This window comes from Equus przewalskii, chromosome 26 (assembly GCF_037783145.1).
Source record: "Equus przewalskii isolate Varuska chromosome 26, EquPr2, whole genome shotgun sequence".
NCBI lineage: Eukaryota > Metazoa > Chordata > Mammalia > Perissodactyla > Equidae > Equus > Equus przewalskii.
The window spans coordinates 2,950,763-2,964,323 of NC_091856.1; the positions used below are offsets into that span (position 1 = coordinate 2,950,763).

General features: G+C 42.3%; 1 protein-coding gene across 2 annotated transcripts in view; it reads left to right on the forward strand.

Moving 5' to 3' along the window:
• DCAF10 (DDB1 and CUL4 associated factor 10) overlaps positions 1-5,709 on the forward strand; it is a 50,121-nt gene extending 44,412 nt beyond the window's left edge. Inside the window, exons 7-8 of one of the 2 annotated variants that reach the window (XM_070595229.1) lie at positions 608-703; positions 1,059-5,709. In XM_070595229.1, the coding sequence (XP_070451330.1) occupies positions 608-703; positions 1,059-1,106 (144 nt within the window). In that variant the 3' untranslated portion in view covers positions 1,107-5,709. Of the gene's footprint in view, positions 1-607 lie in introns of both variants that reach the window. The other variant, XM_070595228.1, reaches the window with a different exon arrangement.
• The last annotated feature ends 7,852 nt before the right edge of the window (positions 5,710-13,561 follow it).

Sequence of the window (13,561 nt, forward strand, 5' to 3'; positions counted from 1 at the left end):
TAAACATAGGACTGAGATGTTTCAGCTAAGCTGGCTAAATGTGAGGTTTTGCTAAGGCAATTGAGTATTATAATTTTCTCTTTTTAAAAACTAGGGCAAATTTTGGGAAAGGACTAAACTGATGACTAGGGGAAAAGGCCTTCTATGACCTTGTGATTCTCATCGCTCTGGAAAGCAGGAGTCCTCCAAGGATCTCATTATCTCTAGAAGCCACAACTGAAAGAAAGAGAGAAGAGCCTTTGAAGTGTGTAGGAGGAGAGGTATTCTAGGGCTTGGGTGTCTGAGCCCTGGAATTTTTTAAATATCAAGATTGTTGCTACTCTCAGAAAAGGGAATTATTACTACAGAAATCACAGCAGCCTCAGGGAGTAAAAAGCTCAAAGTGTCACAGCACAGAACAACCTTAGCTTATGAAGATAAGAAGGGATGGGTCCGACGAATTTTGTTAGTTGGGAGGGAGGTCGCATTCATCTGCGTGATTTCTTGCAACAATTCTGTGGCTTTGGCATTCTGTTGAGCTTTTTTAAAAATCTCAATATTTTAAAAAATATGTGTAGCACTATTTGGGGCTCTCTAACTTTGGTTTGTGTCTCTTCTCTCCCCTTAGTGGACTTGTGTCTATGAATTCCAAGAAGGAGCTCCTGTGCGACCTGTCTCCCCTCGCTGTTCTCTACGACTGACTCATTACATTGAAGAAGCCAATGTAGGCAGGGGTTATATCAAAGAACTTTGCTTCAGCCCTGATGGGCGAATGATTTCTTCCCCACATGGCTACGGGATTCGCTTGTTGGGATTTGACAAACAGTGCAGTGAACTTATTGACTGTCTGCCCAAAGAAGCCAGTCCCCTGCGGGTGGTCCGCTCTTTGTACTCGCACAACGATGTGGTACTGACCACCAAGTTCTCTCCAACACATTGCCAGATTGCCTCAGGGTGCCTTAGTGGGCGGGTTTCTTTGTATCAGCCAAAGTTTTAGGCACAATTTACATCAAATAAGGAACTCTTCTGGTGTTTAACTTACAAATTACTTCAATTTACGTGAAGTATTTTCTTTTTAGAAGATCTTAAAAGTTTGGATGAAGATCCTGGTTCTTATGGGTCCATGAAGACATCTGTGACCTGAGTCCTTGATCCTCCAGCGTCATAGGGGCAGCGCCAAGTTAGACTCTATGCAGCAGCATCTTTTGCAGCATTCCTCTCCTCCTGCTGATCTGCGCCACTCAACTCCAGTTCTTCTGGGTATTTTGCATGGTCGCTCTTGTCAAGTTTCTTTTTTTAAAAAATTTTTCTGATGTTGCTGTGAATTTTGTGGACATTTGGCAGTTTGATTGGGGTAGGAGAAACCCGTGACACTAGTATTGAATAAAACCCAGAAATCTGATGTTGGCATACTGGATGTTGAAAAAGAAATTTCATCTTCACTTATCGGTATACTTGGCCTTTTAAAGTTGCTGTTATGTTTCTCTATAATGAGCACAGATAATGGCATTATTATCATAACTGTTAGATAGTCTTGCAACAAAATGTCTTTTAAGTTTCCTGTTAAAATTATGCATATTTTTTCACCATGAGAGGGATCTTGTTGTGAAATTCTAGAAAAAGTATTCACTTCTCTTTGTAATTTACTTGTATGAATTTAAAAATCTCTAGCATGTGTCCTTACTTGGTGTTTTGTTCCTGTCAATGGCATTAGAAAGGAAAAGAGAAGGAATGGGCTTTGGTCATTTCCATTGTATAGAAGAGGATTTATTTAGTAGATGTGTACACTATCTGGCTACAGAGTGATGAGAACAGTGTGGCTCAGATTTTCTGTTTTCTCTGCCAGATTATTTGAATCAGACATGATGACGAGTTAGAGTATTAGGGTGGAGGGGAATCAAGAATAAAGAGGTCGTTTTACTCATCTTTCTTTCTTAGCCAAGTGGCACAAGCTCACTCTCTCACCGCTAGTGAGAGGAGAGCTGCAGGCCTCTTCAAGCTGTTGTCATAACGATGATGTCAGTGACTTGCATGTCAAGGCTACGAGCTGATATGGAGACCTTTCTCCGTGTTTTGTTATGGAACACAGCAAGTAAAAAACATCGGGCAAAGGTCCAGCACGGGCTGGCTGCTCTGCTGAAGCAGCTTTTTTCTGGTCTCCTCTGCACTGCATGGTGTATTGTGTTTAGAAAGGATTTGCCAGAGGCTAGATTAATTTAAAGCACTAGCTAGTTTTTCCCTCTTAGATCACATTCTCTTAGGCCAGTTTCTCAAACATTAGGGTGAAAAATACAGAAACCTGGCCCTCACCTTAGGAGGTTCTCACTGAGCCAAGGAAAGGACAAGAAGCTATAATTTTAACAGGAACCCCAAGAAATCTTTATTCAGGTGGTCCCTGGATCACAGTTTGAGAAACACTACCTTAAATATCAGTAAATACTTCTGTACCCATCAGGTGCTTAACATAACTCCCAGAAGGTGTTTTGATTATTAAAAAAATAATAATAAGTAAATGAAAGCAATTTAAGAGGTAGAAAATAACTTAAAATGGAATCAATCTCATTATTTGATGAATGAGAGAAATTAAGTGACTTGCCTAAGGTCATCCTGCAAAAATTAGTGGCAAAATTAGGACTTGAATTCAAGTCTCCTAATTCCTTGCTCAGGGCAATTTCTACTGTAGTATGCTGGCTGTTAAAACAATGACTTTGTCCTTAAATTGTTTTATTGTGAATACCCTTAAACTAGCCAATGGATTGAAAAAGGAAGGCCTGGGAGTAGATGCTGAGAATTGCAGCCATAAGAAGAAGAGTATTTTACATCTTACAGAAATGTTTAAGCAACCCAAATATGTGAATAAAAATGACATTTCTTTGTAGGACCTACCACCCAGCCGTTGACACACATGTATAGAGGTTACATCTCACTTGGAACAGTGTTGGCTCTAGGAGAAATTTTTTAAATTATGTCATTTTACCATCGATATTAAAAAAATTGGAAATTTTTCTGTCATCAAAAATATTACCACAAAGCATGGTGAAATCACAGGTTTGCCATAAACTTTTTTAAAAAACACTTATTTAAAAGAAAATAAAATTTTGGAGGCAAAACCACCCAATGTTGACATTAAAAATAAGCTACTAAGTACAATGATTATATTGATAATCAAAAGAAGGTTCCATGAATTGCATCCCCTTTGGAGAGAGAGTTCCATGTCAGCTGTGGGCCCACGTGTTGCCCAGCGCTGAATTTCAGTCCATTGTTCTTTAACCACTATCATGTGCCTGTCATGTGCCAGATAAAGTACACACCTTGCTACTAACCCTCATAAAAACCTTGCAAGGTAGGGGGCATGAGTACCAGTTTACTTTGGAGGAAATGGGGGGTTAGAAAGTTTAAGTGATTTGCCTTAAGACACAGAGCTGGCATGGGTGGCAGCATGGGGATTCAAACCCACGTCTGTTGTAGTCCAAAGTCTGTGCTCACTACTCTACCACTTTGTTCTTTAGTTTGTAAAGGATGGTAAACTGGCATGTTAATTTACTTGTTTAGAATCCTCTGGAAGTTCTTTATTACAGAATTGGCTTATCTTCTGCATCATGTAAAAGAACATTTACAAGATGGACAATTTCCGTTAGAATTAATACCATAAACTGCAGGGCATACATACAGTCCATTCCTAACAAAAAAACCCCAAGCAGGATAAGCAGCTATAAAATAAAGAAAAATGGAGAATAAACAGCCTTGTATAAAAATAGAGCCACGCAGATAAGAATTAAAAATTAACAGCCAGCAAACTCAACAAAACAACCTTTGTCTTCTTTGAGGTATGGTCATGATAAAAAGTCATCAGGGACATTAATCAAAGAATCAAAGGGCATCAGGAATGCTATACTATTGGAGGAAATTACATCTTACCATTTCATAGTCCCATTTCACTTAGAATATAAATTCTAAACTGGTGTTTTTTACCCTAAATTTTATTTAGTCATTTTTTTCCTGATAATTGGTAAATATATCATAATTGGTAATGTGGTATAATTGTTGGTAAATGTATAAATTATACCTCTGTTTTAAAAAGCTTTCTGCAGAACAGTATATTTATGGCAATGCTGTTGAATGAGTTCAGGAATATGAAATACACAGCAGTTCCTTATTTTCAACTGTGAAAATGAAGTGGCTAAAGCAGAAGAGATCTCTATTTTAATCTTTTGAAAACATGTGTGGTCTGTCTTCTCGAAGCCCAAAGAACATGTATATTTTGTTATTTCTCCTTGTTACATCCCTGAGGTTATACCAAAAATTTTAGGAAAACAAGCAAGAAAAAGGTAAATTACATGTTCCCCGCTCCTCTGTCTAGAACCAGGATCACATTATATCATTGTTAAAGTTTTGTTTTCCAGAAAGTGCAATATAGGAAAAACACTCTGAGAGTCTTTTAGCAGCCTAGTGTTTCTGCTGTTAGTCAGCATGTATGGCACTGGCATCCGTAGGTCTCTGTTCAGTTTGTGTTTAGCGGGAGAAATAGTCTGATAGGCTGATAACCGACTGATGACAATCATCCCCAGTTACTGACCAGCAGTCACTGAGAACCATGAAAATTCACTCAGTGACACCCTGCGTTGCTCATGAAGGAAAGCAGAGAAATGAATTTTGGGGTAGCTAGTGCATATCTCTTAAGTGCCAAAATTTGAAACTTGTGATTATTTTTGATGCGCGTCTTTCAGATGTGTTAGTATACCTCCCTGCCTTCTTAAACAGCATGCTCAGTATAATTCACTTTTTCATGATGAAAAGGATTCATGTGTTATTACAGAAAGTATTCATGTATTGTTACAAATGCCCATTGAGCTCTGATGTCTGTAAAATACTTCATAAAATGTAAAGGGCTATAACAAATATGAGTTAGTCTCACTTATTATAAAGTGATTCCCTCAGCCCTGAGGTAGGTAGAATCATTTGCCTCAGATTACTGGCATTTCGTTTAATTTAAAAATTTTTATATCTGCTAAGTAGTTTGTTCTGTCTCCTACCACCCTGTCAATATGCCTGCCTCTAACAGGCTCCGCTTCCTTCTGCTGTGCTGTGTTCCTCTGTTAGGAGCTGGGGCACGAGACAGCCGAGCTGCTCAGTGTGCACAGAGCTGGACGAGCTCCCACGCACAGGCTTTGAGCCAGCTCTCCTGGTTGCCTACCACCTTTCTGACAGGTTCACAATAACCGTCTGGATAATAGAAGTTCCCAGTTAAAGCCTAGGCTAGTGATTTTCTCCGTTGCCACTAAGTAAAATACGACAAACTAATGATGCTGCTGGGTTAAGTAATAAACAGCAATCTACCAAAGTGTGCAAAGCAACAGCACAGACTCTGTATTTGCACGGGCTCTTTCATGCTTTCAAGAAAAAAGAAGAGTGCAGGGGGAAAAAAACCAGTGACAATAAACTCCAGATGGACTTAGTATTTTTGATACCATTAAACTTTGTCAATAACCATTAAATATATCCTTAAATTATCACACGTTGTTGCAAATGAAAATTCTCAAAAGCAAAGTCTCAAATTGACCTGTATGCTGCTCACTTTAGCTGTAAATGAACCAGTGATAGAAATGTGTTTTACCAAAAGCTCCAAGGAACCCTCTTACATACACACACCTCCTGTATGTATGTGTATATAAATGTCACTATAAATGAAAATGTCACCCAGAGATAATAAAATAATTTTTAAAATTTAAATCTGGTCCAAAGTATTTAAAATAGAATTTTCAGCTTTCCTTCTTCCTCATTTAGCTTTCATGTTTTTTACATTAAAGGTTGAATCTATGAATTTTCTTTTAAATTTCACTGCATCGACCATTTCCAAATTGTGCTCTCTGGTAATTTTAGATTCACATTTTCAGGAAATATGGAGTGTTCCAGATAATATACTAGACACTAGAACGTTTTCTCACTAGGTTCCAGGTGCTAAGTTCTCAGGGTAGACTCGCAGCTCCGTGAGGGCAGGGGACGTCTTACTCCCAGGGTCAGTGCAGGAGGGGACAGAGTCGTCATTCAGTGAATATTTGTTAAATGAATCAAATGAACATCACCATGTGGCTCCACGTTCCCAGGAAGCTAGAATGTGCTGTGCAAATTATTCAGTACTAGCGGAATCCATCATTTATTATTACAATGAACAGACTGTATTCATCAGAGTAAGATTTTTTCCTGACCATAATGTCAGAAAAACTAAGCATTTCTCATTGATTTGGAAAACTGCAAGACTCAGGTTTTCCCTCAGCAGACACCTGACTCCCTGCCGTCTGCCTGGTTCAGTGCTAGGGGCTCCAGGGACAAAGACGACTGCGGTGTTGGTCTTCCGGAGCTGCGGCTGAAATAGCCTCAGGCAGGGCTGGCTCCATGGGGCGCGACCTGTGCAGTGAGAGAGCGGCCTGCACCGAGAAGGGCCGCAGGCTGGGTTTAATGCTCTGCTGGAGCAGTCTTGAAAGTCTTCATTTTTGGAACAAGAGGCTCACAATTGTATTTTGCACTTGGCTCACAAATTATGTAACTGGTCCTGCTTGAATAGCACTCTTTTGACATGGCGGAAATCAGCACTATAATATCTTCTATCTACCTTGTAGTAAAGATGTTCACATTCACTGAAAACTAGCTATAAAGTGAAAGATTTAGCAAAAGAACTTCTAAAATCTGAAACTAAAACTACCTCCCTCCCACAACTTTTTAACAAATAGATGTTCTTCATTTCAGAATTAGAAAAGCTTTCTAAAAATGAAATGGGCTTTTACCTTTTCAGCTGAATTGTTTTGAGTTTTTCAGATGGGTGAATGTAGAGCTGTAGGTGAATTTATTTTATCTACGTACATACCTACATACAATTTTAAGGTTTTAATACACATTTTATTAACACGTGCACTATTTTGGTATAAGTCTACCTCATAATGTGCTTTTAGAAAAATAACTGCTACTTTGAAACATGTGACACACTTTTTGTGTGTGGTTAACCTGTTTAAAAGGTTGATGGCAAACTTGCATTTAGGAGCAGTTCGAAAATTTGTGTTCAAATTGCTTCGGTGTTCATTTCTAGACCAGAATCCAGCCTAAGGCTGGGGCAGAGGCAGGGGCTCGGTGGTTCGTGTCAGTGATAGTCTAAACTTTTCTGATCATGTAACCCCTATCAGAAAAAGTTAGAGAATACACCCCAAGTTTTGATTATTTTAAATTATATATATATACTATACTAATTTATTATGTACATTATAAAACAGGTACAGAGAAAAGGAAATTTTAAAAGGATAAGATTTGAAAACAATCACAGTCCTACATGACCTCCGGCACTCCCAGGGGTCCCCTTGTGCTCCCACCGGGATGTGCACGCTTCATTGTGTCAAGGCCACTATTCTAAAGCACAGAATTGGCATTTTACACTGAAAACACATTTACTAAGATCCAGTCCACATCCATCCACTAACGTTCTGGCCGTTTACAAGTTTGTTGGATGTGAATCATGTTTTGTAGAGTTGTATAAATTAGTTCTTTATTCAGTGAAAATTGCACTCATATCAATAGGAAGCATAGTTGATAAATTTTTACTTTTGTTGTTGAGCTGTACACAGTGATTGGTTCTTGAATAGATAAACTCGGGACACGCCGTTTTTCAGGGTTCCTTAGAATGACATTTTCCTGTTGTATTATTTAACAGTGTGATTGGTCATTCATTTTACTGCACTATGTTAATTCACCAGGAAAATAACAGTCATATTTGGGACACTCTTTTTTTGGGGTAAGTCACTGAAGAGAAAAATAGAGGGAATCCCTTTCAATTCTGATTATTTTGTGAAATTAATCATTTAGTTAAACATAATACTAATTATCACCATTTCAGTTACTTCTATGACCGATATATTTTGGGCTATTTAAAAAGTTTTTTATTTTAAAGGAAACAATTATTTGGCTTGCAATACTACTAATGAATTAACGATTTATATTAGTTTCCTATTAGTGATGTAACAAATTACCACAAACTTAGTGGCTAAAACAACACAAATTTCCGTCCACTGTTTTCCTCCAGGCCCTTCCCTTCCGGCAAGGGACGTGAAAAGTGCTGCTCAAATTCTGCCATTAGAATCACCTGGAGGGGTTGTGAACAGATTGCTGGGTCCACCTCCAGAGTTTCTGATTTCTAGGTCTGGGGTGGGAGACCCCATTTTGCATTTCTAACGTTTCCAGCTGATGCTGTAGGTCTGGGGACCACAGTTTGAGAACAAGAGATGCAGAAAATGCAGTTAGGGTTTAGATTTTTTGGATGACAGATCCCATGAATCTCTCCGTAGATAAAGGAAGCCAGTTCAGAGAACATCTTCACTTCGGAGACTGGTCTAGATGGACGACAGTGCGTCCTCAGCACTGCCATTCTCACTACCTTGTCCAGTTGGCACTCCTCCAGCAAGAGCTGACTTCCCTAATTTAACAGGACATTTAAGTTACTGAGCAGTTAATGAAGTCAGGTCATCTTACCTTCTCAGGAGCAGACCTGGTGCCGTGTGGCTTCCAACTCAAGAAGAGGCGGCTGCTCCAGCAGTGCACACTCTGGGGAGTGAGCGTCAACACTGCACCTGTCGCTCACAATCAATCCAGAAAGGGAGCAACTGAAACTTTAACCAGGGCAGACACAACTCAGAACATCTTTTTAACCTTTTTCTGGGAAATAGCTGTTTCCATCGAGAGCCATTTAAATTATGGGTACATTCGACTTCTGCGTGGATGTTAACTTGCAAAAGCCCTTCACTATAAAAGATGAGTTTTTGTCTGGGTGAAATGAAGGATCCAAATTTCATTGTGAAAGGATTACTTTTTAAAAGTTAAATACAAAGTATCAGATCTGTTCTGAATACATTCTATTTATTCTTAAGCAGTTATTACCTACATAGTTTGTGTGTGTGTACTTAATAAATGTATTTAATTAAAAGAAGGATTTCCTGGCATTTATTGAAAATTGCAGTGTATTGGTAGGAAAATCAATGCTCCCTACCCTGGTCCCTTCGTGGGATGGGTAGCCCCCTCACCTCTGGGGCAGTCTTAAGAAAAAATAAGTTGATTAGCCCCTATTTTACCCACCAGCCCTGTCACAGTCTGTGGGGGGTATTCTGGGCCTGAGCAAGGGAGGAGGTGGCTGCCATATCATGATGTTTAGTGGGAAGATGAGTGAACTACCAGGCCATCGGCTGGGGGTCCCCTCTAACGAGTATTTCGGCAGTATCCTCCGACTTCGTGGCAGGAGAAGGATAACGATCATAGGCAGGATAAAAGAACGACACTGAGTTTCCCTATATATTGCTGACAGCAAATATTGTGATAACTCCCCTAATGATTTTTCTCAATATTTTATTATGAAAATGTTCAAATATACAGCAAAGTTGAAATAATTTCACAGTGAACATTTGTTCACCAAGATTCTACCATTAACATTTTGCTATGCTTATCATTTATCTGATACTCTGTCCATCAATCCATCTTCCCTTTTTTTGGTGAGGAAGATTTCCTCTGAGCTAACATCTGCTGCCAATCTTCCTCTTTTTTGCTTGAGGAAGATGAGCCCTGAGCTAACATCTGTGCTAGTTTTCCTCTATCTTGTACGTGGGTCACCACCACAACACGCCTTGACAAGTGGTGCAGGTCTGTGCCCAGGATCTGAACCTGCAAACCCAGGCCACTGAAGCAGAGTGCACTGGACTTCACCACCACGCCATCAGGCCAGCCCCCAATCCGTCTTAATTTTTGACGTATTTTGAATGAATTGAGATATCTGTACCCATCCTTCTAAAATGCCTCAGCAATACATATCACTAGTGGAATTCAGTATTTTTTTGTTGTAAAATTTCCATACAATGAAGTGCACAAATATTAACAGTGTGTTTGCTAAGGTTAGACAAATGTATACAATTGTGTAACCCACACCCCTATCAAGATACAGGTTACTGTCATCACCCCAGAAAGTTCCCTCATGCCCCTTCCCAGTCTCTTCCTCTCCCTCCCAGATGCAGCCACTGTGTTTTTCCCACCATAGATCCGTGTCTTCTGGAACCTCACGTAAATGGAAGCGTACGTTCTGTATCCCCCATGGTGACTGATAAAGACAAATTCCTAAGAAATTCTAAGTGTCTCTGAAACAGGGAGAATAATAGTGATAAAGACACCATCTGGGATCAGATTGATTCATTCATTGAATAGGTATTTATTATGAGAACCTCTAGTCTGTGGACACAAAGGTCAGAAAGACAGCCCCTGCCCTCAGGGAGCTCACAGCACCTTGAAGGATGCCGCACAGACGCAGAGGGAGCGCCAGGCGGGGACGCCACCACATGCTGCAGGAGGACACCTGCCTGGCCTGCGAGCCGGCAGCGAGGCAAGAGAACGTTCCAGTTTTACTTCAGATCTGCTCTCAGGGGCCTGATGCTCTGTATTTTCCACGAACCTGGAATCTTATCACTCAAAATGATTTTGCTGAAAAGGGCTGTTTGACAGTACTGAGCAGATATAAGGCAAATTGGCTAAACAAAGTCACTAAGGAAGAAACTATAAAAGGCACAAATTGAAATTATTAGGTTTTCTGTTTTTCTCTAGTTGGAGTTGATATAAACCCAAATATATTTAGTATTGCTCCCAGACAGAAACAAACAGAAAAACATGCTTTTCTGTTCCACAAGGGCAGAAGCTTCGAAGCGCTCTGGACAGCGCCAGCAAAGCTTCAATCTTCCTGGACCTCACTGAGCTTCCGCAAGGCCTGTCAGCCCGCCTGGCCCCGGGACAGGCCCTCGCCTCCCAGCGTCCACTCTTTACCTTCACGTTTTACACACAGATTACTAAGGAAGAGGACTTGGTTCATATACATACCCTCTTCTTCCTACTATCTGTCCTCAAAACTCTATGGCTATTTTTTAGGGGTGGGGAGCCCAAGAAAGCCTAGACAGTTATTTTTTAGGAGTGGGGAGCCCAAGAAAGCCTAGACAGTTATTGTAATCACTCTTTTTCCAAAAAAGTGTGAAAGGGATAAGGAAAGTTCTGAAGCTTCTTTCTGTCCAAGGGAAAGGAGCCGCTCGCTGTGCCCGACAACCCTGGGAAGAGCAGCTAGCTTCTTTCTCGCAGTATCATCTGAAACGGCAAGGGAGCACCTCAGGCTGACTAAGGGCAGCCCCTTTTCTGGTGTCCTCTGGAGCCGGAGAAGGAACTGCTGACTACGAGCGCCTGGTCCCGAAGGGGACGGACCTGAGTGTGCCATCTCTGTCGACGATGCAAGGCCGAGCAGCCAGAGAGGTGGTTTGCTCTGAACGACTGAAAACAAGCCACTGCCCTCACGGCACCTCCAGTGACAAGCAGCAATGACACACTGGGCACTGAAGGCCTACTTGCTTCTTGCCTTTCTCCATTAACTTCGTTCGGCTGAGTCCCACGGCTCACAAACAACGCAAGGAGGGGTACGGGAAAACGGAGCGCCTGTAATTCGAATCCTGACTCATGCACCCATTTTCTCTCTCAAATTGGCTGGACATTTCTCAGAGTAAATGAGGACAGTAAAGAACAGTCTCATCAAGCATTTAGCTCATGTATGTTATGGACTGAATGACTGTCCCCCCAAAACCTGTATGTTGGAGCCCTAAGCCCCAGTGTGATAGCATCTGGAGGCAGGGACTTCGGGAGGTCATTAGGTTTAGATGAGGTCACGAGGCTCTCTGCCACATGGGGACAAAGTGAGACACCTGCACATCACGTAGAGGCCTCTCACAGGAACCCAGTCTGCTGGCCCCTTGATCTTGGCCTCAGCAGCCTCCGGAACAGTGAGAAGAAAGTGTCTGCTGTTTAAGCACCAGGTCTGCAGCCTTCTGTTACGGCAGCTCGAGCCGTGTAAAAACGTTCTCTTTAAACCACCTACGTGACCCATCAAGGCAGGCAGGCCAGACGGGGTATTCCAGAATGCTGTGACCCTGACACCCACGTGTCCCTTTGCTCTTGACTGATTCTTAAAGAAATACTTATCACACATCCACCAGGTGTCAGGCACTGTGCCAGACACTCGAAACAGTGGAAGCAAAAGCCGAGCCCCTGCCTCATGGAGCCGGCATTTGAAAGGAGCAAGAGGCATCAAAGAACCACGTCATTACAACAGGTAAGCGCTATGACAACAGGGATGTGGTAGCATAGATGGGACCCTGAAGGAGGCAGCTGGCCTCCCTGAGAAACAGTAGAGCTGAGATGTGACGGCCTCAGTAGAGTCACTGAGTGACCAGGAGGGGGCAGCGCTCAGGGCAGAGGGACCTGCCTGGGGAAAGGCCGGACGCTAAACAGAGTGCAGAAGTCCTGCGGCTGGAGGGCAGTGACAGGGCAGGGCAGCGCGGGCTGGAGCGGACAGCAGGGGAGGCAGGGCCTGCATCATCTCATCTAAACGAAGTAGAGCAATATGCAGAATGGGCCAAAGGGAGACAAGACTTCAGATAAACCTGACTTCATTCTCAATTTCGACTTCAAGATCAGATATGCTCATGTGGAAACACGCTCCCTATGGGAAACTGCGGAAGCTAAGTGCATGGAGGTGCGAGGCAGCCTCCTGGTGCGCAGGGCTCCGCGGCTGCACAGAAACCGCACTCCCCGCCTGCTCCCCTCCCCCCAACAGCTGACGGCTGGGACAGGCGGGTCACAATGACATTTCAAAAAACAGATGACATGGAAACACCCTTCTATGTCTCAAGTTCAGGATATTCAACTTTATAATGAATTTCTCCCCTCAAGTGAGCTTTCAAAGCATCATATGGAACTGCTCCCTTACCCAGCGGCCCTCATCAGGCAACCTTGACTACCCTGAGACCGGGAGTGCCTTACAGTGCAACGGGGAGACCAACGGGACCACCTCCCGACAGGCAGGGCAGCCGCAAAGCCAAAGCAGACGTAACCCGGTCTCAGGGTAGTCAAAAAACTCACAAAGCGACACCCGGACCATGTAGCTTGGGGTGAGCACGTGAAGGCTCATCATCACAACACTGACGAGCTCAACTCACCAGGACAGTTCACAGTCGGCAGGGAAAAGTTTATTTCATTTGAGAAAAACCTTTAAAAAACAAAATGCTTTGCAGTTAAGCTATCTAGAAAACTACCATTTCCGAAACTCCTCTTGATCAAACAAGATGGATAAATCAGTTGTTCTGCCTACAAAGTTATCAGGGAAGCTGCCAAGAGCCAAAGCGGTGCACTAAATGTTTTATTAACAAAAAGACTATGGCCCCAGGGCCCAGGGTTCGAGCGCTCTGCTCGGCCGCCTGGGGTTTGGCTGGTTCAGATCCTGGCGTGGACATGGCACCGCTTGTCAGGCCACGCTGAGGCGGCGTCCCACATGCCACAACTAGAAGGACCCACAACTACAATATACAGCTGTGTACTGGGGGGCTTTGGGGAGAAGAAGAAGAAAAAAAGATTGGCTACAGTTGTGAGCTCAAGTGCCAATCTTTGAAACAAACAAAAACACAAAAAGACTAATAGACTAATCTACCACAAAAAAGGAAAGCGCTAGGAACCCAACCACAGAGAAGACCAAACAGAA